A 26354-nucleotide genomic window follows, 5' to 3' on the forward strand; every position below is an offset into this window, starting at 1 on the left:
ACTACTGTGTGTTTAAATTCAACAATACTGGGAGAGACCTCTTTAAAATATTGTTAAGGGACAGGATCCAGTGGGGAGGCTGATGACTAAAGATGCCTCATCATCCTTTGGAAAAGTGACACAGGCTCAGACTGATCAAGAATAGCAAAGCAATGAGCTGAAATGGGTCACAGTCAGGGGGTGTGGTCAGGGCTCCTTATTACTACATTGATAATTGATTCCAAATTTTAGCCTCTGCTTCCAAACAAGGGTTTTAATGATGTTTAAGAGCATAGTCAGTTGTGTCAGGGGTTACGTCTGGTAGATGGCCTTACTAGTCTGTTGCTGATGCCCAGTTTTTGTCCCAATTCTACTTGGTGGCCCTCCTGATTGATAGCATTAAATCAAGGCTAGACTCTGAAACCACTGTGTCCATTTGATGAAATCAGTTAAGTCCATCTGTTGCCCAGCCCATCTGTCTAAACAATCAGATCTTGATTCTTTTCTTTTTTTTTTGTCTTTCAGGTCTAAATTGATGTATAATCCCTGGATGTTTTTCCCATTTTCTCCAAAATGAGCTTCATGAGTCTGGACTACCTGGACTTCAGACCTTTATCACCCATCAGCAGAAGGGTGAAATTTGCCATGAATTCAGATGTAATTTGGGGTTGACTGAAGCTTGTTAATGAACCAGCTCATCTTCTGAACATTAAAAAGAAGAAAGCTGCAGAAAGTCTGTGGTTTGAAGCGTATCAAAAGATAATGGGCCCTCCACAGATTCAGGGAACTCCAGCTCTCCCTAAAATGGGGGTCCGGGCTCGTGTGTCAAATTGGTCAAAGAAGCAGGATGTTAAGGATGTCCAGGCTCCTCCAAGGTTTGACAGCCTGGTACCAAGCAGGGTATATGAACCTTCAAATAAGCTGCTGGAGAATGACCAGGACATCCAAAGTGGAATGGAGAGGATGTTCCAGGTCTCAGATATCCTGGGTTCTTCATCCAAGAGTCTTGTTGGGATGAAGAGGAGCAATAGCGAAGTGACTCTTAGCGACTTTGGATCTGAGGATGTGGATCCAGTTGCCATTAATCCAAACACTGGCACTACTCTGAACCGAAAATTCGAGAGCACTTGCAGTGTGGAATGGAGTTCATCAGACTTCTTGGAGGCTTCGAGGATGGACCAGGAGCCCAGTGCACCTCCTCCTATCCCTGAGCCAGTGTCAATGCCCACTGTTGTGTCTCCCAGCCTGCAGGCTGCTGCCCAGATTGCTCGTGGGGACATCTTTTTCATGCCGGAGCAGGACTGTATGGATCCGTTGGCTTACAGCCCAGACTCAAGCAAAGCTCATAGAAGGAAGATGGAGATGTCCCTCTTAGGACTCCTGAGGCCTCAGAAGAGCAACAGGAATGAGGTTCAGCAGGAGGTCAGGTCAACTTTGACCCCTCACAGATGTTTCTCTCATTATGACGTACAGAGTGTCCTCTTCACTGCTGGTGTGCCACAACCAGAACTTTTTCATTCCTCTTCAGAAGCTCCTGACCTGCTGCCATCAGTTAGACACAATGAACTCGATGCAGACACAAGGCGCGGCAGTTTGGTTCTCACCCATTCTCAGTTCCTTAGTGAGACTGGAGGGGACATGGAAAACAGTCTGGACCTGACCCGGTCCTGCAGTTCTAACAGCATCAATGCAGTACACAGTTACAGCAGCAAGACAACACTGGGTAGCTGCACCAATGCTGCTGTGTCTGTCCTTGAGGCCTGCTCAGAAACTCAACTGTGTTCTACAAATCTCATGGGGAACTTTGACTTTGAGCACTTGGACCTCGGAGCCAATTACTACCATAAATATTTCTACAACAAAGGTAAGACCCGATCCTGACGTCTTCTTGCTCTTCACTGATGATGATTCATGATATGCTGTGACTGCTCTTAGACTCTGAATAGACTCACCCAAGACTTATGTGACTCAACTTTTACTCTAACAACCTCCATGAATCTCAGAATTCTCTGACTACTCCTAGACTTGTTTGACTCCCCAGGACTTCTTTGACTGACTCCAGACTCGATGAGAATTCTTGAAATCACCCATAGTTCTTTGACCGCCCAGATTTATTTGCATCTGTTTGACTGTGTGTGTCTCTTACATGGACTTCTTTGACTTACCCTTTTTTGACTCCCCATAGACTTGATGGACTGACCCTGACTTTTTTGAACCAAGAATTCTTTGTCTCGATTTCCTGACTCCCCCCCACTTATTTGAATCATGCAATATTTCTTTGACTCACCCAGACATCTTCAATTCCTTCAGAGTTTTTAAATCCCCAGATTTCTTGGCTCTCAGACTTCTTTTAAATTACCCCATATTCCTATAGACTCCTGGATTTCAACAATGTTCGATTTTTCACTTATTTGGATTTGCCCTAAATTACGGTAGTCATCTTTATATCTTGCACAACTGACATACAAGGGAATTTTTAAACCAATTCAGAGGAGGAATGTTGAATTATTAAAAGAACTTTAAAGTCGTAGGGAAGTCATATTTAAATGTCAAGTAATTTTAGCTTAAACATGTATATAAATGTACTCTTTATCAGACTATATTGTACCAAAATTTCAATAAGTCACCAATTTAGTGCTACTTGGTCCCAACGGAATTACCCATTGGGAACCTACTAGCCCTAAGTTGCTAACTGCTTAGCAAGATACTTCAGAGAAACCGGCCACAACCAAACTTGCTTGCGAACCTTCCGCCACAACAATCCCACCCCCTTGATAAACAACTAATCACATTCACTTTATTCACTCCATTAAAGTTGGGCACCATTCAGGAGAATTCGGAAATGTAATGGTTGGAACGGCCGCTTCCCTATGACTTTAAAAGATAAATAATAAGAAAGAGTTTTAATGTAACCTAATCAAAAATCTAAGGTTTTCAGGCATTTTTTTTTCTTCAAATTCTCACCTTGTTTGGTTCTGGTGCCACTGAGTCAGCAGGACCCCAAGGACCTAGAGCTTGATTTTTTGTAAACAGCTGTGTTTTCTACTTCCTTGTGTTGTTATAGTTTTTGTCAGGTTGCTGTTTGTGCTGAACGTGCACTGATTTATGAATCTCTTTACTAATACAATGATGCCAGGAACAAAATGTCAAGATATGTAGAAGTTCTGCAGTCTGATTCTGTCTGTACAATAAGAAAACGTATTCATTTTAAACTGTAACTGTGAGTCATGGTCCTCTAAGAGATCAAGTTTTTTTAACTAGTAAAGAATAACACAACATTTAAACTGTATATTCTTTGCTCAAGCTTCTTGCAAAGCTTGAGCAAATCAGATGTCTCAGAGCAACAGGTCTGATGATGTTACACCGAGAGGCGGGACACGGGAGTAGCGCGAGAGAGGAAAAACTTTAGCCCCACCAGGCTAAAGTTGGTGGGGATAACACCAGTTCTTCAGAAAGTTACGCCTGTGCCCTGATCCCTACAAACTGCTCAGTTGAGCGAATCTGGTGCTATAATAAAGGTGTTGAAATATATCTGAACTATGAGGCAGCTCCAATTCTCCTGGATTCTGCTGTCCCCTTTTTTTAGGTTTAGATCTCAGACCTGTTCTCTGACTGTTGTCTCACTAGATCACCAGAACTATCTGGGCTTTGATCCAAAGTTTGGTCCAGTGTCCCTGAGCATTCGACGGGAGGCTGTGGATGACAGAGCCAACCCCATAAATTTCAATTACAGGATCATCCTCCGGACCAGTCAGGTAACTGATCATTACTTCGGTCCATTTCATTACACGATCATAGGTGGAGTGTGAAGAGATAACGTCCAGTTTCTCCTCAGCTGTCCACCCTCAGAGGATCCGTTATGGAGAACTCAGTCCCTTCTTCATCCAAACACGGGACTTGTCGAGGTCTTCCTCTAAGGGATGTCTTAGAGTTTGTGGTTCCTGAACTAAATATTCAGAGCCTAAGAGTGGCTAGCAGTTCCCCAAGAGTCTCTGATCTGCTGCTACAGCTGGACCAGCAGGAGGTAAGCTGGTTCTGATGGTCCTACTGATGGTAGATACATGTCAATAAAATGGCTGGTAGGTTGCTTCAGAAACATGGTTGTATAAATGGTATTTATTTGTCATTGATTTGGCCCAAATTGAACAGGTGCTTCTAAAAAAACACCTGTTATAATGAAACCTTACATAAATCCCTTTGTTGGGATATATATGAAAATATATGGCCCCTGGGTTGCCAGATATTTTTATATAATTCTGGCATACCTCCCCCATAAGCTTAATTATTTCCTTCACGTAAAATTCGGGAGATTAGCAGGATTGGGAGCTCGGCGGGAGATAACATTACAAAACAGGGTTCTATTGTATAAATTGTGAGAGTTGGGAAGTATATTTGTGAAGAGATTGCTGCGTCATTCTGTAGAACATTCCTCCCATTGATCTTTTTATGGGTTAAGTCATCAGGGATGAAAATCAAACATTGTTTGTTTCTGCTTTTAGGAGAACTTAAAAAGATTCTGTCATAAGCAGGATGATTTTGTCGTCCGTCAGATCAAAAGGGTCAGAAATACTGAAGTTATTCTCTGTCTTTGGCAAAACCTTTTAAACTGAAATGTGCCAACAGTTTTAGAATCCTTAACTCCAGCCAGTTCCTGTTCAACATCTTCTTTTTTATGGTTTTCTGCAGCTCGTCCTGCAGCACAGAGTGGGCCTGTTGCTGTGCCGGAACCGGCCCACTGCAGGGGACCCCAGTGAGACCAGTAGCCCCGCCCTGAAGCAGTTCCTAAACCTGCTCACCCACCAGGATCCAATGAAGGGTTTCTACAAGTACCAAGAACAGCAAAAGTCCTCTGGTACCAGAACCACCTCTTCTTTCTTTTACACAGCCGATCCTGGCTTTGGCAAAATGTGTATAAATCCACCTAAGGTGTTGAGGTTGATGTACATTCATCTTGGAATCTGCTGCCAGATCTACCCCAAAGTTCTAACAGCGTTGCTGCTGTTTTGTTCCAGCATCTAGTCTATAACCCGTTTCTCCTAGCCCAGGTTCTCAGGGAGCCAAAGTCCTGGAGGATCAAGACAGGGCCAGAGTGAGACCAAATATCCAACCAGACAGGCCCACAAGATAATGACCTATTTTTATAAAAAAAAAAAAAATCTTTGGTTAAGTCCACCACATCACAGTGTTCTGTAAATGCTTTTGATTCTGTATATTTTTCTAAAATACTTCTAATACATGTTAGCGTTGCTTCACAATCTAGATTTATTTTAAAAAGGTGAGCAAATTCCCAACATTAATATTTATAATAAAGTGTTCACTGAAATCCAAACCTTAAAAGTGAAATAAAATAACTGAAAATATTATTTCACACTTCTTCCAGTTTCCCTAGACTCTCCTGGACCTGTATCACATAAAAATACTTATCTTAACATTTTTAGCATATTCAATATGGGAATCATGTTTGACCAAGTAAGATATTTCTAGGTTTAAATATTCAGATTTATTTCAAATTTCATAATATTCCATTTCAACTGTGGGCTTTGTCATTTAACTATTTACTAAATGCTAAAAAAATCGCACCGGTCACTTATATGGCTTGGGTATAGAAAGCATTTAGAATATCCATCCATCCATCCATCCATCCATCCATCCATCCATCCATCCATCCATCCATCCATCCATCCATCCATCCATCCATCCATCCATCCATCCATCCATCCATCCATCCATCCATCCATCCATCCATCCATCCATCCATCCATCCATCCATCCATCCCTCGTTGGATCGTGAGGGGTGCTGGTACATCTCTCCAGCTGTCTACGGGCGAGAGGCGGACTGGTCGCCAGTCGTTCCATTCACACACACACTCACACCTAAGGAGAATTTAGAGAAGCCAATTGTTGGCAATTGTTATGTTTTTGGACTGTGGGAGGAAGCCGGAGTACCCAGAGAGAACCCACACATGCTCAGGGAGAACATGCAAACTCCATGCAGAAAGACCCAGAGCCTGAAAACAAACCCAGAACCGTCTCGCTGCAAGGCAGCAGTGCTACCTACTGAGCAGCCCGCATTGAGAACAGTTTCTTCCATTTCTTCCTTACAAATTGTGCGTTCATTGCTGGTACTTTGTGCTGCTGTATAGTCCAAGACAAATATTCCCATTAATGTAGCGTTGCATCATGTTAGCGTATGTACTGTAGCGTTGCTTCATGAATTGATGACATTTTGTCTAAATCCCAGACTTCCAGTAGACCGATACCATATCGATCAAAACTCTGCTTCTGACCCAGTGTGGTCTTATCAAAAACATCTCCCAGAAATCTCTACGAACCAAATCAAATAACCGCTTCTGTTTCCTAACAGATGACTCCACAGAGACACAATCAGTTTACACGACGTTCAGAGAATTCCAGCTGATGTTCCATATTTCCACCCTGCTGCCTGCTGCTGCTGCTGATGCTGCTCAGGTACTCCAGAAAAACTAAGCAGATACTACACTGGTTATAACTTGGGTACTACATGGATACTACATGGGTAGTACACAAAAACTGCATAGGTACTTCACAATTTCTACACAGATACTGCACAGAAATTAAGTAGGTACTATGCATGTACTACACAGGTCCAATGCAGATATTACAGATGTGTTACACAAGTTCTACACGAATACTATGTAGAAACTACATAGATGATTATCAGGTTCTAATCAGGTAACAAACAGGTTTAACACGACTACTAAACCACCTATCTAGTAAAATGGCACTAGTTAGGTACTTTCCAGTGCCATATGACATATTAATTTAGTTACAGTACAGTTTATTTATATGGCGCGAATTCACAACACGTCATCTCGAGGCACTTTACAGTTCACCGTATATGCAGACATATATACTACATAATAGCGCAATCTTTCCAATAAAGATGCGTTTGGCTCTTGGTTCAGAAGCATCCAAGTTAGACTCGCTTGAGATCTGTTAGATGTTGTTTAATGTGACCATGTAATCAGCAAACTTTCTTTCCTCTTGTTCAAAACGCTTTATTTTCCAAAATCAAAACAAACTTAAATTTTCTTACCGCAACATGACGTGACAGGCAGATCATTTCGGCTCATTTCGTTGCTTTTTTGCCACTCAAAGAAAACAACAATAATCATCAGAAGCGGTCAAAAACTGTATGGCTGCGTTGACTGAATCCAAAAGCTCACCCGGCCCCAATAGCCAACTCCAATATAATCCAGGTGCTGCAGTCACCTGTCCATAATGAAGGGGCGGAGGCGAGAAACAACGTAAATTATGAATGGCAGCAAAACACAACTAAACAAATTCATAATTTCAAAATTAAGTCAGTCAACTTATACTTCAAACCAAAATATTTCATGTTCATATATATCGTACCAAAACCAGACAAAAAATAGTAAACTAGAAATAAATATTCAATCATAAATCAAGCATTTGGCTCCAACATTCCGGCCCCTAATTGGCATGCAGGTACAAATGTCAATTACATAAAACAAAATAGAGGAGCCAAAGTCTCTTTTTTTTTTTTTTAAGTCTGTAAGTCTTCAAGTCAATTGTGTGTATGTTTACACTTCAGTCTCCACATGAAGCCTCCAGGAGAAGAACAAGCTTTGTTATAGGTCGACGGAGAGTGTTGGTCTTGGTCCGAACTTGCACCTGTCTTACAAATCCCTTGGCATCCGGAAAGGTTTCCGTTACTCGCCCCATTGAAGAACCTCTTGGAGCTGTATCGTCAATGATCAGGACAATATCCCCTTTTTCAAAGTTTTGTGTTTTCCTTGTCCATTTGTTCCTTTGTTGTAGTTCAGGCAAATATTCCTTTATCCACCTCTTCCAAAATAATTCTGCCATGTACTGAACTTGACGCCACCTTCTCCTGCTGTAGGAATCTTCTGGGCAGAACACTCCAGGTGGTATGGAAGGGTTTGTTTTGAGAAGTAGGAGATGGTTTGGTGTCAAGGGTTCCAAATCCATGGGGTCGTTTGATGATTTTGTGATTGGTCTGTCATTGATGATAGCCTCCACCTCGCAGAGTAAGGTGACGAGTCCTTCGTCGTCCAATGTTTGTTGGTTTAGGAGAGCACTGAGAATTCGTCTTATAGAACGAATTTGTCTCTCCCAGACTCCTCCATGGTGAGATCCTGCAGGTGGATTAAACAGCCAAGAGATGCCTTTTTTCAGTGCAGCAGTTTGAATCTGGGAATTGTTTAGAGTTTTTACAGCCTCACGGAGTTCACACTCTGCTTTAACAAGGTTGGTCCCATTATCTGACCTCATGACTTTAACAGGGCCTCTTCTGGAGACAAATCTTCGGATTGCATTAATGCAGGAATCAGTATTGAGATTATGTGCAATCTCTATGTGAACTGCCCTGATAGTGAGACATGTAAAAACAACTCCATATCGTTTGACAGTAGACCTTCCACGCTTTATGTTGAATGGGCCAAAGAAATCTACACCCACGTTGGTAAAAGGCGGTTCATCTGGACTGACCCTTTCCTTTGGTAAGTCAGCCATGATCTGCTCACCTTTCCTTACATTCATCCTCTTGCAGGGAACACATTTGGCGATCACCTTTCGAATTGCTGAAGTAGCTCCTGGAATCCAAAACTTTTGTCGCAAACGCGACAGAGTGTGACTTCTTCCATTGTGTCCAATATTCTCATGAATGTATCTAATGATGAGCTGTGTTACATGGTGGTTCTTTGGCAAGATAACAGGGTGTTTGGATTCTGATGGCATAGCAGACTTGCTTAATCTGCCACCAACTCTCATTAGTCCCTCCTGCAGAATTGGTGATAGTTTAAGGAGATGGCTGCTAGATTTCACAGCATTTCCTTTCCTTAAGGCAGTCATCTCTTCTGCAAAGTTTGTTTCCTGCAAGAACATGATGATTGCATCTTCTGCTTCTTGTAGTTCTTGCACAGAGAGAACTTGTTTTTCCTGTTTGTCCCTTTTATTTCCAAGAATATCCTTTTTCTTTGCAATAGCTGATGCCAGTAGAGCTTTGAAACGAAGAATCCAGGCTACTGCTCTTTTAAGGCGGTACCAGTCAGAATACCACAACAGTATCCTACTAACAGCATTTCCACTCTCTTCTAGAACAGCAACGTTTGATACAAGCACTTTAATTTCTGGATCTTCAGGAGTGAGAATCAAATCTGAATCTGGTGTCTTGGGCCATTCAGATTCAGGTAGCTGAAGAAACGCTGGGCCTGAAATCCAAGTCACATGGTTTAAGAAGCTGGGTACAGAAACTCCTCTTGAAGCACAGTCAGCAGAATTCAGGCTGCTGTTCACATACCTCCACTGAGAAACATTGGAAGCAGATCTAATGGTTTCGACTCGATTGGCGACAAAGGTCTTAAATCTAGAAGTCTCATTCTTTATATATTTTAGCACTGATGTGCTGTCAGTCCAAAAGACTGATGGTACGAGAGGTACTTCAAGCTCCTCTTGTAACATCCGATCCATTCTCACAGCTACAGTTGCAGCTGTGAGCTCCAACCTTGGGATGGTTACAGGCTTTAGAGGAGCCACTCTAGCCTTGCCAATAACAAAGGCTAAGTGAACTTGTTGGTATTTATTTGTCATCCTCAAATAGGAGACCGTGCCATAGCCATTTTCGCTTGCATCAGCAAAATGGTGGAGTTGTGCTGAGTCCAGTTGTCCAAAACAATCAGGTTTGAGGCATCTCTTAACCTTGTAGTCTTTCAGCAAATTCATGTTTCTTAACCAGTTAGACCATTTTTGATGGAGACTTTCAGGAATCCTCTCATCCCATCCAAGCTTTAAATGGCAGAGTTCTTGTAAGATCTGTTTAGCAGGAAGGATGACTGGAGCAGCATTCCAAGTGGGTCAAAAATCGAACTAACCATTGATAAGATCCCACGATGAGTAAGTGGCTTGTCTTGGAGCTGATTTTTGAATTTAAATGAGTCCGTCTCAGTGCACCATTGTACACCTAGTGCTCGTTCGACAGGCAAGATATCTTGGTCAAAATCCAGGTCTCTGATTTCCTTGGCTCGGTTCTCCTCAGCTATGGAGAGAATCAGTGTTTTGCTATTGCTGATCCACTTGTTCAGCTTAAAACCTCCTCTGGCACATAAAGTACTCAGGTTTGATGCGAGCGTCAGGGCTTCATCGTCATTTTCTACAGATTTGAGACAATCGTCTACGTAGAAGTTTCTAAGTATTGTAGAGATGGTTTCTGAGTTGAAGTCCACCAAGTTCTCCTTTGCACACTGTCGCAGAGCAAAGTTTGCACAACTTGGTGAAGATGTAGCTCCAAATATGTGAACAACCATTTTGTACTCTTCAAGTTCTTTGCTCCAATCTCCATCTGGCCACCAGAGAAACCTTAAAAGGTCAGAGTCTTCCTCTGGGACTCTTACTTGATGAAACATCCCTTCGATATCAGCCATGAAAGCAACAGGTTTCTGTCGAAATCTGGTGAGCACACCAACAAGACTATTGGTCAAGTCAGGACCTTGTAGCAGATGGTTGTTCAAACAGGTACCCTGAAAGCTAGCACCACAATCAAATACCACCCTTAGCTTCTGTTTTTTGGGGTGGTAAACACCATGATGTGGTATGTACCAAATCTTCCTGCTCTGGCTTGTCTTAGCCTTGTCTTCAGGTGTTAATTTAACAGCAAAACCTTTGTTTAGGATGTCCGACATGAATGCTTTGTATTCTTCATAGAATTTGCTGTTCTTTGCAAACTTCCTCTTCAAGTTAAGTATCCTCTGTTCAGCTACACATCGATTGTTTGGAAATACAGTGTCATCATTCATTAGTGGTAGACCAATACTATAATGTCCATTTACCAACTTAATGGACTTGGAGACACTGTCCATGAACAGTCTGTCCTCCTGTGACATTTCAAGGCGCTCCTCGTGTTGACGCTCTGGGAAGTCTTTTTCAATTTGCTGTTGCATCACTTCATAAAGCTTGACAACAGAAATTCTACAAGCCATAACAATCTGTTTTCCATCCTTTGTCACATTTGTCTTTCGAAAAGGACCATTTACATTCCAACCCAATGCAGTTTTAACAGCATATGGTCCATCTTTTTGGCTGCTTATAACTTTCCATGGCTCCAATGCCTTTGGAACATTGCTGCCAATCAGCAAACCAATATCAGCATCAATTTGAGGGAGTTTAACCTCTTTCAGATATGGCCATTGTTCCAGATCCTTTTCTGAAGGAATATTTTCCTTTTTTACAGGGATTTCCGTCTGCATATAAGTATCAGGCAAACCAATGTATTCATTGCTGTCCAAGCTGCTTATTTCCAAATCAGACACAGTAGCTGTTTTGATGACTTACTCTTTATTCATTGTGCGTAAAAGTATGTCAGTTGTCTTTCCAGTCAGTTGTAACTGTCTGAGCAGTGCCTTGGTACAAAAGCAATCAGTACTGCCTGGATCCAGGAAGGCGTATGTCATGATGGATTTGTTATTTCTTTTATTTTTCACTTTAACAGGCACAATAGCCAGGATGGATTCAGATTCATCAGCCCCCATGTCAATCAATCCTTGTTCTTTATTCTTTATTTCCAACAGACCACTTATGATAGATTTTTCTTTATTGTCTTTGTGAGCAGTTATTGCCTCACTCTTGGTAATATGCAAAGTGGTGGGGTGTTTGAGTAAACACACTTGACATGTTAGCCTTTGAGAACACACTTTGCTCATGTGCCCAGCCTCCAGACATCCAAAACATACCCCTTTTTTCTTGAGGAACTCCAACTTTTCTTTGTGGGCTTTCTTCATTAATTTGGAGCAGGAATTAAGTTTGTGAAACCCATCACAAAATAAACAAAGCTTGCTAGCTCCTTTAATAGCAGATGTACCCAGAGAAGTGTTGCTCTCCGTTGTGGGCTCTGTGACTGGTGTTACACTAGTGACAAAACCACTTTTGCTCCTATTCTCCCTGCCAGCCCTTGGCATTTGCTGCATATTTGAGCTACCTCTTGTAGTTGGAGTTATGTCCTTTAAACTGCCAAATACTGGGTGAGATGCTATTTGAGCCTGCTTATCCACAAACTGCACCAAATCTGAAAATCTAGCTCTTCTTCTACTTTGGTCCTGTAGTTCCCAGACTTTGAATCTCCATTTTTCTTTTAGTTTGAAAGGAAGCTTTGAGATTATGGTTTTTATGTTGGCTGGATGGTCCATTTCTTCCAAATAGTCCACAGTAGTCATAGCATTGAGGCAGCCATTTAGAAATAATGAAAAACTTTTTAATGCTTCAGCATCTTCCACCTTTAAAGCTGGCCAGTTAAATGCTCTATTTAGGTAGGCTGTTGCGACTGTATGGTCATCTCCAAAGTGTTTTTTCAGCAGTCTTTTTGCCTCCTCATATCCTCTGCTGGGTGGCATATACTGGCAGCTGCGCACCAGCTCTTGTGGTTTGCCAGTTGTAAATTGCTCCAAAAAGTGAAGTCTGTCTTTGGGATTGTCTGTGCGCTCCTCAATTCCATGCTCAAAGGCTCTCATGAAAAATTGATATTCCAGTGGATCACCTTTGAAAACTGGTCTGGTGAGCGATGGTAACAATGACATATTTTGTTGTTTTACAAGAGCCTCTGTTATTTTGTTTTGTTTTTCCATGATTTCAGACAAGTTGTGTAAGTTTTCATTTCTTTGTTTAGGCATGGAATCAGATTTTTCTACAATCACAGGTGTGTGTTGTTGTTGCACAGTCTTCTTCTGCAGTTGCATGTCTTGTCTCCATGAGTACTGCATATTTTCATCCCTGACAGTTTGTTGTGTAATTTTTGGTCTCACCACTTGGGGCTGTTGCACTTGATCTGGTAAAGACTCATGAGCACATGGAATCTGAACAGCATTTTCAAAGTATGAATTCATCCCATCCTTTCCATCTGATGCTTCAGAGCCTTGTTTTGATCCCAAAGCCTCAAGTACATTGATTTTTGCTATTGCAGCTGCAAGTTCTGTTTCCAGTTCCAGTTGTTCTTGCCTTTTTTTTAATTGTTCTTGTTGTGCCTCAAGCTCATGCTTTTTAGTTAGGGCTGCGACCCGTTCTATGATAGCAGCTCTTTCTGCTTCTGCCTTTATGCGAGCATATGAAGTGGCTGAAGTGCTTGATGCACGAGACTTTGATTTAGCCTTTGATGTTGGGGCATTTGAAACACTGTCATTAGGGCAGATGTCATCAGAGTTTACAACACTGGGTTGCTTTCCATGTCCAACAATAGAGGATAAAGTCCTTTGACATCCATTTTTAACATTTGGTCCAATTTCACATAACCACATTTGCACATCCTGTCCAAAATCAGTACATTTGTCAATTGTTTGCTTAAGCCATTGACTTTGCTTTTCAAATTCCTTTTCCGGCAGAAAATCCTTCAGTGATTTTTGACATTCACATGCTTCATCACAAAGTTTGTTCATTTCATCCAAAAGACCTCTTATTCTAGTTGCATTTTCATTTGATTGCATGAGCTCTTTCATTGTTTCCATTAGCTTTTTGGATTGTTTGCATTTTGAGTTTCTTGATTTTTGAGTGTTTGCCAAAAGCAGCTCCAAACCCTTTGCAGTGTGTTTAATAACCCTTTTTTCCTTTTGAAGTTCCATACAAGTTTCATCTTCCATTTCCGTGCGTGGCTTAACACCGCCCTCTGGTGACTGAGGTTTAGAAAGACTTTTTGCCATGACATCTTCATCCATTTTCATTTGTTCAAACCACTTTGTTCAGACAAAGACACAGATGAAATCCTCTTTTGAAATTTTAAGCATTGATGATATATTTTATTTCCACAGATGATAGTTTGCGTTCAGTTTGAGTTCACTAATGCATTGGTGGAGAATTCTCATTTTAATTAACGTCTTTGTGCGTAGGCGTGTCCATACGCTTCATTCATTCATGATTCCGGTTGTCAGGGAAACATTTGCTCCGCAGTCCGTGCACATAAACGTATTGCACAATTTTCTTGGAGTTGAATTGTTGTGTGCCCCACTTGACTTCACAACAAGCTGCCGACGTTCCTCATGCAGTTAAGTTTTTGACGAAATAATAGCGCAATCTTTCCAATAAAGATGCGTTTGGCTCTTGGTTCAGAAGCATCCAAGTTAGACTCGCTTGAGATCTGTTAGATGTTGTTTAATGTGACCATGTAATCAGCAAACTTTCTTTCCTCTTGTTCAAAACGCTTTATTTTCCAAAATCAAAACAAACTTAAATTTTCTTACCGCAACATGACGTGACAGGCAGATCATTTCGGCTCATTTCGTTGCTTTTTTGCCACTCAAAGAAAACAACAATAATCATCAGAAGCGGTCAAAAACTGTATGGCTGCGTTGACTGAATCCAAAAGCTCACCCGGCCCCAATAGCCAACTCCAATATAATCCAGGTGCTGCAGTCACCTGTCCATAATGAAGGGGCGGAGGCGAGAAACAACGTAAATTATGAATGGCAGCAAAACACAACTAAACAAATTCATAATTTCAAAATTAAGTCAGTCAACTTATACTTCAAACCAAAATATTTCATGTTCATATATATCGTACCAAAACCAGACAAAAAATAGTAAACTAGAAATAAATATTCAATCATAAATCAAGCATTTGGCTCCAACACTACATATATACATATGTACAATACAAATATATACTATGGTACTAATCAGGTACACATTATTATTCAAATTCTATACAGATGTCTAACAGTTAAAACACAGGTAATAATCATGCTGTACAGGTACTACAAGGTAATGAACTCACTATGTTTACTGCTATTATAAGTTCTACTAAAAGTGGTTCTTAGCTAAAGTTCATTCGACAGACAAATTTCTGCCATGTACACGAAACATCCATCTGGGAAAGGTTTGATTTTAAAGGCAGGACTAAAGGTCAGCAGAAATGGCTCAGAACCAATCAGATACTGTATTTTCACGACTATAAGGCGCATATAAACGTCTTTTTTCCCCTCAAAATGTGCGGCGCGCGCTATAGTGCTGTGCGCCCCATGTGTGTTGTTACTGCGGACGTTGTTGAGACCACCATGAGAACGTTAAAGGGGGAAGTGTGGGCGTGGCTTGTGTATAAAAGAACAGGTATGTGCTTTATGCAGAACATTGTTGTCATAACAACCCTGAAAATGGCAAAGAGACACGCCTTTGAAGTACAGTTTAAACTGAAGGCTATCAGCTATGCAGAGGAACGTGGAAATCGAGCAGATGGATGGATGAGGAGATGATGAAAGAGTGGCTGAGGGAGGTGTATGTAAGGAGACCAGGTGGTTTTTTCCACGCATCACCATCGCTGTTAATCTGTGACTCCATGCGTGCCCATCTCACAGCCGATGTGTAAAACATGGTGAAACAAATGAACGCTGTGCTTGCTGTTATTCCGGGAGGTCTGACAAAGGAACTTCAACCGCTCGACATCGGTGTGAACCGGCCGTTCAAAGTAAGGCTGCGAACGGCGTGGGAGCGATGGATGATCGACGGAGACCACAGTTTCACGAAAAGTGTAAGGTAGCGCCGGGCAAGTTACGCCACAGTTTGCGGATGGATTGTAGATGCTTGGGCTAACGTGTCTGCTGGCACTATTGTTCGAGCTTTCGCAAAAGCCGGCATCATTTCCGAGGAGCCGCCCGGCACGGAAAGTGACTCTGACAGCGAAAAAGGGGAAACTGGCATGTCTGATTTAGCGCAGCTGTTTAATTCAGAAACTGAGGATGATGACTTCGATGGGTTTGATTAATACGTTGTAATAAATACATGAATAAAGCACAAACATACTCAGTTTTGCTCCCGCTGTATTTTTAAATTCAATTCAATTCAGTTTATTTATATAGCGCCAAATTCACAACACATGTCATCTCAAGGCACTTTACAGTTCAACCAGATCATACAGTCAAATTGATACAAAGTTTTCTATCTAAGGAAAACCAGTTGATTGCATCGACTCATTGACTCAAATACAATCCCTCACACTAAGCATGCTTGTAGTGACAGTGGGGAGGAAAAACTCCCTTTTAACAGGAAGAAACCTCCAGCAGAACCAGGCTCAGTGTGAGCGGCCATCTGCCGAGGCCAGCTGGGGTTCAAGGAGACGGAAGCAGAGACACAAAAAGCAGCTGTAAAAGGCGGCCCCGTCCAGGTAACACACAGCCAGGCAGACGAGCTCCAAGGCAGCTCCCATGCCAGAGGACGAAGACAGCACATCCACCCAGTCACAGGACCACACTGGAAAACAGGTCGATCTCCAACATCTATAAACAAGGGTGTTGATGGCAGCAGCACAGCTGATGTTTCTTTCCAGGATGGAGTCACAGCCAAACAGGAACAGACGAGGCAAAGCTACTCTGAGGAAAAGCAGAGAGAGCAGAAGGTTAGAGATTGAACTAACAGATTCTGCAGAACAGGAGAACAGAGAGAGAATGAAGTAGAATGATGAAATGGGGGTCCCTATGTCCTCCAGAAGTCTAAGCCTATAGCAGCATAACTATAGAGATAGCTCAGGATAACCTGAGCCACTCTAACTATAAGCTTTATCAAAAAGGAAAGTTTTAAGTCTAGCCTTAAAAGTAGACAGGGTGTCTGCCTCACAGACTAAAACTGGTAGTTGGTTCCACAGGAGAGGAACCTGATAACTAAAAGATCTGCCTTCCATTCTACTTTTAGAAATTCTAGGAACCACTAGTAAACCTGCAGATTGAGAGCGAAGTGCTCTGTTAGGAACATAAGGAACAATCAGATCTCTGATATAAGATGGAGCTTGGCCATTTAAGGCTTTATATGTGAGAATGAGGATTTTAAATTCAATTCTTGATTTAACAGGAAGCCAATGAAGAGAAGCCAGGATAGGAGAGATGTGATCTATGCAGTAGAGGTATTTAAATGTAGTAGAGGATATGTACTGCAGTAGAGGTATTTAAACGCAGTAGAGGATATGTACCGGTATATAAAACCCACGCCCTATAATCCGGTGCGCCTTATGTGTGTGTTAAATACAGTAATGGCGAACATAACTGAGACTGCGCCTTTTAGTACGGTGCGCCTTATGGTCGTGAAAATACGGTAATTAAAAAAAAAACATCTGACAGCAGTCAGTTGGTGAAACAATATAAGCAGTTCTGTAGAGACATCAATAAAATATTGTTATGTCGTAGATGCAGTCTTGAACGTTATGGCTACAGAAAAGCCCTCTTGCATTATGGGAGCACCTTCTGCACTGTGATTGGTCGGGTCTGTTTCAGACTGGAGAGTACTGACCTTACCTGACTAACATAAGCTCAGTGTAAGCCAGTCTGGCTTCCCAGGTTAGAGGGTCAGAGCTGATTATTATGAGGCAGGCTTTTCAGGTGTTGTTGTAATTTTGGTCACTCTGGCAGACCAATCACAGAGCCCCTCACTCCCACTTGTTATCTTCATGGATCAATGACACAGAAGGAATCCCAGTGATGGCCCAGACAGTCACTGATACATGAAGACAGCACTGGGTTGTGAAGTAGCCGTGTGGAGGTGAAGTCAGCTGAACTTCCTGTTCAGTTGGTACAGATAAAACTGGGATTCCATGATAACTCATTACAAACTGCTTTCTTTGTCAGATGCTGAGTACGCATCTCGTCGGGAACAACACAGTTACAGTGATTTTCCAGGAACCCGATGCGCCACCCTTTAACCCACAAAACATCCGCTCCCACTTCCTCTGTGTAATCATCGTCATCACAGTGCACCGACCGTGCACCCAGCATACCTATTACAGGTGAGACTTCGCCCACAAGTGAGATCTGTACTTTGAAAGATGTTACTCGACCTACAATTGCTGGAGTCACCCCTGTCATTGTGACACCTGATGATCTCATACCATGTTTCGCTGCTGCGTCTTTCAGTCTTGCAGCATTCAGATCGAGGGGCATCCCGCCCTTTGGGCCATCAATCCGGTCTGGTTGGATGTTTCCAGCCTCACATGCCTTCATCGACTTCCTGCTGACAAAGATCATTAATGCCAAACATGCCACCCTCAAGTCTAAGCCATTTCTCACCATGGCGACCCATAGCCGACGGGAGCAGCTAAAGCAGTTGGTAGAGACCTTTGTGACGTCGACACCGTTAGACCTTCCCTCCAATGCCCGGTTCAGCTTTATTTCTTTGGCTGGCAAGAAGAAGGACCGCCTCGCGCCACAGCCACTCTCCTACCTGCAGAGCGCCGGCGCCCTCACCTGGAGCGTGACGGTCAGGGACCCAAGCAGCTCTGCTGTCGTCGCCTGCCGACTAGCTATCTCAAGTGAGTTGGTGGTGTTGATAGACGAGGCAGGCAGGAAGGTGGTGTTCAACTGTACTTGCAGAGACGTGATTGGCTGGAGCACCGCACATGGGTCCGTCAAATTGTTCTACCAAAATGGGCTCCATGTGGCATTTTCTACACGAGACGGCCGCTGGGAGGACTCCACAGAGATCACACAGAGATTGCAGGTTAGCAGTGTAATCCAATTACCCCCTTTCTACCTTTGACCCGATTAGAATCCAACCATGTGACTCCCCTCAGTTGGTGACCCAAGGCGCTGCGGCAGCGAATGTGACCCTGAGGAGGAACCGCCTTGGTCAGCTCGGCTTTCACATCAACTTCGAGGGCGTGGTGGCAGACGTCGAGTCCCACAGCTTTGCCTGGCAGGTGGGACTTCGTCCTGGCTGCAGGCTGGTGGAAATCTGCTCCGTCGCTACGGTGACGCTTTCTCATGAGCAGATGATTGAGCTGCTGAGGACAGCGACAAACGTCACTGCCGTCGTCCTCCCACCGCACAGAGACGGGACGCCGCGAAGGTAGGAAATGTTTCACTTCCTGTGTTCTGTTTTCAAAAGGAAGTGTAGAGACGGAGGTAGGTCGAGAGAAAAGATGGCGTCCTAATGAAATGAGCTTAACTTCATTCCACAAGAGCCTACAACGCTAAGAGCAGCTCAAATAAGCTGCATAAAACAGTGCGTTTTGAGCAGCTGGAGCAGCGGTTTTGCTGCACCTTGATGCGCTTCAACCATAGACTTTGCATGTAAACTAGCTGCTCCTGCTGCCTTTGCTGCTTTAGGTGTGAACTTAGCATTAGTCTTTAGAGAGCAGGAGGAAATGTTGTTAGTTTTAGTTGTAATCATTTTTGTTTTTTAGTTAAAGGTATAGTTGAGGATTTTCTTTTTCCGGGTGGATCATCAAAATAAGTGGTCCTCCTAATTGTCAATTATTCTGGTAATGTGTTTACGTAAGTCCATCCTACGTGCTCGTCCCCCGTATCACTTACCGGTGGTGAGTCTGACAGTGGAAAAATATTTTCTTTTGGAAAGTAAGCTTGTATGACCCGTACAAACAGCAACTTTTAAACAGAGCGTGCACAAGAAGAAATGGGCTCGTTCATGCTCTCTCTCGAGGCGTTCCCTCTCAGGAGCAGGTAAAGGGTTGTGCATTTTTTTAAGGTGGAGAGGGCGGGTCTTTTCAAAAATTTCAGAAAATCCTCCACTATACCTTTAATTGTTGCTTTTTAAGCCTATATTTTCAGATGACTGAGTAAATGAGCAGCTCTGAATGTGGCTCAGAACTAGACAGCTTCAGATCATGAGCTACATTTCGGTTTCTGCTGAATGTTGTTTGTTGTCCGTCAACTATTTCATGAAATTTCTTAAAAAAGGAAAACGCCGAACCTTCTCTGACTGAAGCTTTCATCTCAGGAGCTTCTCTGAAACCTACCGGCTGCCTCTCCTAGAGGTCAAACTGGACTCTGATGTCACTTCCTGCACCTGTAGAGCGGTTTCACCCAACTTCCAGCCTGCTGCCCCGCCCACACCCAGAGTAATGACCAGTCCAATCAAACGGACGAACAGCGCTGACATGAAGGAAGGAAGCAGGTATTGCCATCAAACGTTCAGAATAACTTGCTTGTTCATTTGAGCCAAACCAGAACCAGATCAGAATGGATTAAGAACCAGATCAGCATTTAGACTTCAACAAACTTTATTGTCATTTTCTATACAGAAAGTGTATACAAAATGAAATTTCGATACATACAGCTGTCTGACTGTGAATGAGCAGCAGCTTAGCAGTCAAATTAACATTTCCATTTAATAATTTTTTTTTTTTTACATTTCCACCATTGATGAATGTTCTGTTACTCTGCGCTTCAGATCACCTCCTCATTGGTTGATTGGCTCTGATGAAAGCCCAGATTCCACGCAAGACAGGACTGGTTGGACTGGTGGGGTCAAAGGTGAGTAGAAATGGAAGCAGAATCAGTTTACCACCAGATTAAAAGACAAACTTTCAGTAGTCTGATATAAGATATTTAGGAGAACTTGAAGTGCATTTTGGTTCATTATTTTTGGCAGCAGATAAATTGTTTTCTAAAAGGAAATTTGAAAAAAAAAAAAAATTAAGTTCTTAATTAGAAAAGTTTTGAGAGGATTCGTTCTGATTCTATTTTATTTTTATTTTTATTTTACTTTTCAATTCTGTTCGTATTTACATTTTTTAAATGACTCTAACTCTCTCAAGTACTGTTTTCAGACTGAATTTTTACACATTACATTCTATTCAATTTGCATTTTACATTTTTTTTTATCACCTAGTCATGTTGCTCTTCACTACGGTTGTGTGAATTGGCAACTATTTTACAATGTGATTTGAATGTGTGATGTGTGATGGTATGATTTATCCCAAGTCATTAACAAAGAAAATATATTGTGATTGTTATTATAATAATAATAATAATATGGCTCTGGAAAACCTGATGCAGAGCAGCTGAATAACAGATCCTTGGGCGCTGTGCTGCCAGCTAGTGGTGGGAGGGTTAAAGATTTTATAAAACTAAGGCAATGACAATGAAGGTTTTTAATTGAATATTATTTTAATATTAAAGATTTGACTATATTTTGAATCAATGCTAATATCGTCTAATGAAAAATTACGACATTTGATCGAATCTGCTTTTTTTTCTTTCATCACTACGCCTCACGCATTTCTGTTTGTCAGCATGAACTTTAGCAACATTTAATTGGCCAAAAGCGAGCATTTGTATTGGGCTTGAGGTGAAATCTGTGAAATAAAATTAGAAAAGAATATAAGTTTTTAAAACTAATCCTAAAAAGAGAAACTGAAGAAAATAAAAAGTGAAACTTTAAACCCTCTTAAAAATAAAAAATAAAAAAGTTGAGTCTGAAAAGATAAAATTTGAAAAAAAAAATAAATAAATTGGAGGGAAAAAAAACAGCTACTCCGAAAACCTTTTTAATTAATACATTTTTCAAATTCGCATGTCTGGTTTATTATTATGATTTTTTTACAATATCAGTTTAGAAAACATTGTCTTTGCAACAATAATTGAACCCAATTAACTCAACAGTCTTTGAGTCTTGGTTGTAAAATTAGTGAGGTAATAACAGATAAACCTTTGTTGAATAATTTTTATACCTAAAGATCCTAATTCTTTATTCCTCAGCTTTAGTCTGACTGATAAAACGCTTTGATGTCCTCATGTTCCCTTCCAGAACGCAAACACCGTCCTCTTCATGTGACCAAAGCCTCAAGTCCGACAGACGGAGACAGCAGCAGCACGCAGCAGACGGTAAGTCCAGATTAAAGTCCTCATTTCTGCATTAAAGTCTTCTTCTCCTGATAGACATATGAACGTGTTTCTCTGCAGTTTGGAGCCAAAAGTTGCTCAAGTTGCAGCAACACATTGTCCAGCAATAGTAGCGACGGCAAAGCTTCCTGTCCCCGACTCATCGGTCTCAGAGGGGTGTCGGTAGACAGCGGCGTAGACTCCACCCACTACCCCTCGTCTGTGCTCCCTCAGGTTGCCGGGGCAACACTGGTACTTGCAGATGTCCTGAGGAAGGAACCAGCTGCCTCCAACAGCCACAGGACTGACCTAAGTGGACCAGGTTCTCTTGCTAGGTGACAAGTTTTTGTTTGCCTGTATTCATCCAGACAGATCCTGATTCCCATTTGATACAGTTAGTCAAACAATGCAGTCAAGTTCAGTTTATTATACAGTTTTATTAAAGGTTTTCTAGCCAAGGAAACACAGCTGATTGCATGAAAGGAAAAACTCAACAGGAAAACCTTTGGTACTTCTGGCAAAATCTAGGACTGATACGATTAATTGATTTTTAAAATAATTATCAGCTGAATTAAATTGTTACCCATTTGCTTATAGCAGTATTTAAGACAAACCTTTATAAACTATAAACTATTAAACCTAATTCTTCCATCGAATATAAAATTGTTTCTTTAGAATATGATTAAACATAATTACGTGTATGTAGATACATTTTTTTATGTTCCATCTTTAGAAATTCCTTTAAAATGAGCCAATTGTTTTTTTTATTCTATATTTACAATTTTTATTTATTTATTTAGAAATGTAAATTTATCTTTTTAGATTAACCATTTATTTTTCAAAAGTCATTTTATCATCCATCACGGCACTGTAAAGTACAGCAAAGGTTCTTATTATTTAGGTTTTTGCAATATCCTGTGAATGATAAACAAATAGGCAGACACCAAATAAGATAAACCATTTTTGACTTGGAAAATATGTAAAAAACAAAAAAGTAAAAGAAGAAAACAAAAAAACAGAAAATACATCTACACACAAGAAAAGGATTGCGATGAATCCATCAATTGAGAAAATAATCAATCGATTAACCAACTATTAAAACAATTGATATGTGCTGCCATAGAACAAGTTTTGTCTATTTAGCTAAAGACATTATAATATTTAAAAATCTGTTTATTGTCCTGTTACCTTCCTTCAGACGTTTAAAGACCAACATCTACATGCTTTGGAACTAAGGCGAATTATTCCATGGGCATATATCTATTTATGGACTGGAAATACTGTATGTTTAGATTATTACCAACTAAACCTCTGCTGTGATTATGTTGATGTGAGCGCTGCTCCTCTTTATTGCTGCTGACAGGAGATGTAAGCTGTGTTTTCGATTAGTTGTTCCTAAACATTATAACCTGTCATTAAAAAAAAAACAGCATTGATACAGACTGGCAGCCCCCTAAACGCACAACATTACCTCGTTCTATATTTATTTACAAATACAAACAGGAATGTACAGGAAAAGTAAAATTTTTACCTTAATATGTCCGGTATAGTAATCCTAGGCTGTAAATACACGGGCTAGTGACATAAGCGCAGCCGCTCATGTTCCTTCGTTTAATGGCGGATGTTTACAAAGTAGGTTCCACAGCTATGGCTGCGTCCTTCACTGGGCCCGCTTTACGTGGGCCGGAACCTCACACAGAGTGACAACCAGAAGTGATGAGCTTTGATTGGGAACAGTCTCTCTTTCAGCAGCCGTCCTCCCCTCCCCTAGTGTAATATCTGTCAGCTAGCAACCATGACAGCATCAAACATAGATCTGTGCTCTCACTTGAAGAACCTTTTCCTCTAACATTGGTAAGATATTAAATTCCCAGTAAGGTTCTAGTTTTTAGTTTTAGATCAGCAAAAAAGTGTGTGTCTGAACCATTTCATAAAAAAATGGCATGTTTTACTGGCTTATCTAGTTAGCTTGTGACAAGTACAACAATTTGGGCCATAATGTTTTGTTAAAAAAAAAAAAAAAAAAGGAAATGATACCTTTCCCCGTCTTCAATCTTATGGCCCCGTTTGGCGTAGGGGGAGCGGGGCCTCAGGCGATGTTGGTATAGAATCATGACTAATGGCCTATTCCAGCTTTTGTGTTCAGGGACTAACATAAAATGCGTTTAGAACATTATCAATATTCAATGGAATATGTATGGTTTTGAAAAATATCATGCTTCACCGACAGAAGCAGCTTGCAGGAATACTAGACCCAAAAACATGGTTTTCACAGCATTTTAAGTCTGGTTTAGGTTTGAAACAAAAACTAAAGCTTGTTTTCTTTCAAAAAACTTTTATTTTTAAGGTTTCTTTTCTTTACGTTTTTTTAATTTTAAGTTTTATTTCCCAAGGAATGTATGTATGTACACTATATTGCCAAAAGTATTTGCTCACCTGCCTTGACTCACATATGAGCTTAAGTGACATCCCGTTCCTAATCCATAGGGTTCAATATGACGTCGGTCCACCCTTTGCAGCTAGAACAGCTTCAACTCTTCTGGGAAGGCTGTCCACAAGGTTTAGGAGTGTGTTTATGGGAATTTTTGACCATTCTTCCAGAAGCGCATTTGTGAGGTCGCACACTGATGTTGGACGAGAAGGCCTGGCTCTCAGTCTCCGCTCTAATTCATCCCAAAGGTGTTCTATCGGGTTGAGGTCAGGACTCTGTGCAGGCCAGTCAAGTTCATCCACACCAGACTCTGTCATCCATGTCTTTATGGACCTTGCTTTGTGCACTGGTGCACAGTCATGTTGGAAGAGGAAGGGGCCAGCTCCAAACTGTTCCCACAAAGTTGGGAGCATGGAATTGTCCAAAATGTCTTGGTATGCTGAAGCATTCAGAGTTCCTTTCACTGGAACTAAGGGGCCAAGCCCAGCTCCTGAAAAACAACCTCACACCATAATCCCCCCTCCACCAAACTTTACACTTGGCACAATGCAGTCAGACAAGTACCGTTCTCCTGGCAACCGCCAAACCCAGACCCGTCCATCAGATTGCCAGATGGAGAAGCGCGATTCGTCACTCCAGAGAACGCGTCTCCACTGCTCTAGAGTCCAGTGGCGGCGTGCTTTACACCACCGCATCCGACGCTTTGCATTGCACTTGGTGATGTATGGCTTGGATGCAGCTGCTCGACCATGGAAACCCATTCCATGAAGCTCTCTGCGCACTGTTCTTGAGCTAATCTGAAGGCCACATGAAGTTTGGAGGTCTGTAGTGATTGACTCTGCAGAAAGTTGGCGACCTCTTCGCACTATGCGCGTCAGCATCCGCTGACCCCGCTCCGTCAGTTTACGTGGCCTACCTCTTCGTGGCTGAGTTGCTGTCGTTCCCAAACACTTCCATTTTCTTATAATACAGCTGACAGTTGACTGTGGAATATTTAGGAGCGAGGAAATTTCACGACTGGATTTGTTGCACAGGTGGCATCCTATCACAGTTCCACGCTGGAATTCACTGAGCTCCTGAGAGCGACCCATTCTTTCACAAATGTTTGTAAAAACAGTCTGCATGCCTAGGTGCTTGAATTTATACACCTGTGGCCATGGAAGTGATTGGAACACCTGATTCCAATAATTTGGATGGGTGAGCAAATACTTTTGGCAATATAGTGTATGTATGTGTGCGCGTATGTATATGTATGTGTTTATGTATATATATTAGTGCTGTCAATCGATAAATTTTTTTTAATCGCGATTAATCGCATCAATGCCTAAGTTAACTCGCGATTAATCGCATTTTAATCACACATTTTTGTTCTGATTGAAAATCATTTAAATGCTCTCGATGACATACAAAAAATACATACAGGCTAGGTTTGTGCCAATGTTCTTTTTTTAAAATGAAAACAGGTCACAGACACTGATTTATGCCATAGAAACATATGGCAAGAAGATGGGGAGGCATGTAGCAAAAAATAACAAATATGTAGCCAAAAAAAAAGGCCCCGAAAACAGGCTGATGTAAAAGACAGTCTTTACAGTTAATACAGTCTTTTGAACAAAGACAAGCATTTTACCCTACTGCTATAAAATGTAGTAGAGTTAACATTAGATGTCAATTAACCAAGGTAATAATTAACAATTTTCAATCAATACATCAAAATCAATAGACCGACATCACTAGATGGAGGTAGTCTATGCTCTAGAAAGTTACTTTTCAGCCTCTTAACAAAAATGAGAACACACACACCCACCCACCCACACACACACACGATACCGACCTGTGGCGTACACAGACAGCAAGACTGCCGTAGCAGATTCCATTTCACCTCAGTAATCTGTTTTCTCAGCGTACTTCAGGTTGCTACTAGCCACCAGACACTCAACTTGTTTGTTGGTGGTGGGGCTTAAAGAAAAGGCACTAGCGCTACCCAGTGTATGAGCGTCTTTTTTCCTTGAGTAGCTCCACTCTCGAAGCCTATGGAAAATGCATAGACTGGGGGAAAATAGCCCCGCCTTCCCGCAGGCTGCAGCGGGATGTACCGGTACTTGGAAAATTGTACCATAAAACCACATAGCGTTAATCTCACGTTAAAAAAATTATCGCCATTAAAATGGCCTCGCGTTAACGCGATAATAACTCGATAATTTTGACAGCACTAATATATATATATAAAAACTTTATGACCCCATTTTGGATATAAACATTTGACACTTGACATTGTTCTTCTGTTTATTGTTGCCAAGCAGGAGCTTAATCACACCTGGAATTAAAACCTCTGGTTAAATTTTGCT

General features: G+C 41.5%; 1 protein-coding gene and 1 long non-coding RNA gene across 2 annotated transcripts in view; one reads left to right on the plus strand and one right to left on the minus strand.

Moving 5' to 3' along the window:
• The first annotated feature begins 508 nt into the window (after nucleotides 1–508).
• LOC119785514 (signal-induced proliferation-associated 1-like protein 2) overlaps nucleotides 509–26354 on the plus strand; it is a 34919-nt gene continuing 9073 nt past the window's right edge. Inside the window, exons 1-12 of the mRNA XM_038288227.1 lie at nucleotides 509–1843; nucleotides 3607–3734; nucleotides 3815–4003; nucleotides 4666–4831; nucleotides 6344–6447; nucleotides 17583–17740; nucleotides 17868–18450; nucleotides 18524–18798; nucleotides 19690–19866; nucleotides 20143–20225; nucleotides 21502–21578; nucleotides 21657–21910. Coding sequence (XP_038144155.1) covers nucleotides 742–1843; nucleotides 3607–3734; nucleotides 3815–4003; nucleotides 4666–4831; nucleotides 6344–6447; nucleotides 17583–17740; nucleotides 17868–18450; nucleotides 18524–18798; nucleotides 19690–19866; nucleotides 20143–20225; nucleotides 21502–21578; nucleotides 21657–21910 — 3296 coding nt within the window. The 5' untranslated portion in view covers nucleotides 509–741. The remainder of the gene's footprint in view (nucleotides 1844–3606; nucleotides 3735–3814; nucleotides 4004–4665; nucleotides 4832–6343; nucleotides 6448–17582; nucleotides 17741–17867; nucleotides 18451–18523; nucleotides 18799–19689; nucleotides 19867–20142; nucleotides 20226–21501; nucleotides 21579–21656; nucleotides 21911–26354) is intronic.
• LOC119785515 lies at nucleotides 6901–14317 on the minus strand. The gene is made up of 4 exons (XR_005281045.1): nucleotides 14217–14317; nucleotides 7185–7230; nucleotides 7055–7098; nucleotides 6901–6951 (listed from the first exon to the last, which is right to left on the minus strand). It is a non-coding gene; the product is annotated as an uncharacterized LOC119785515 (long non-coding RNA).

The sequence above is a fragment of the Cyprinodon tularosa genome, unplaced genomic scaffold (genome assembly GCF_016077235.1).
Source record: "Cyprinodon tularosa strain WSP-4 unplaced genomic scaffold, ASM1607723v1 ctg25, whole genome shotgun sequence".
Classification (NCBI taxonomy): Eukaryota; Metazoa; Chordata; class Actinopteri; order Cyprinodontiformes; family Cyprinodontidae; genus Cyprinodon; species Cyprinodon tularosa.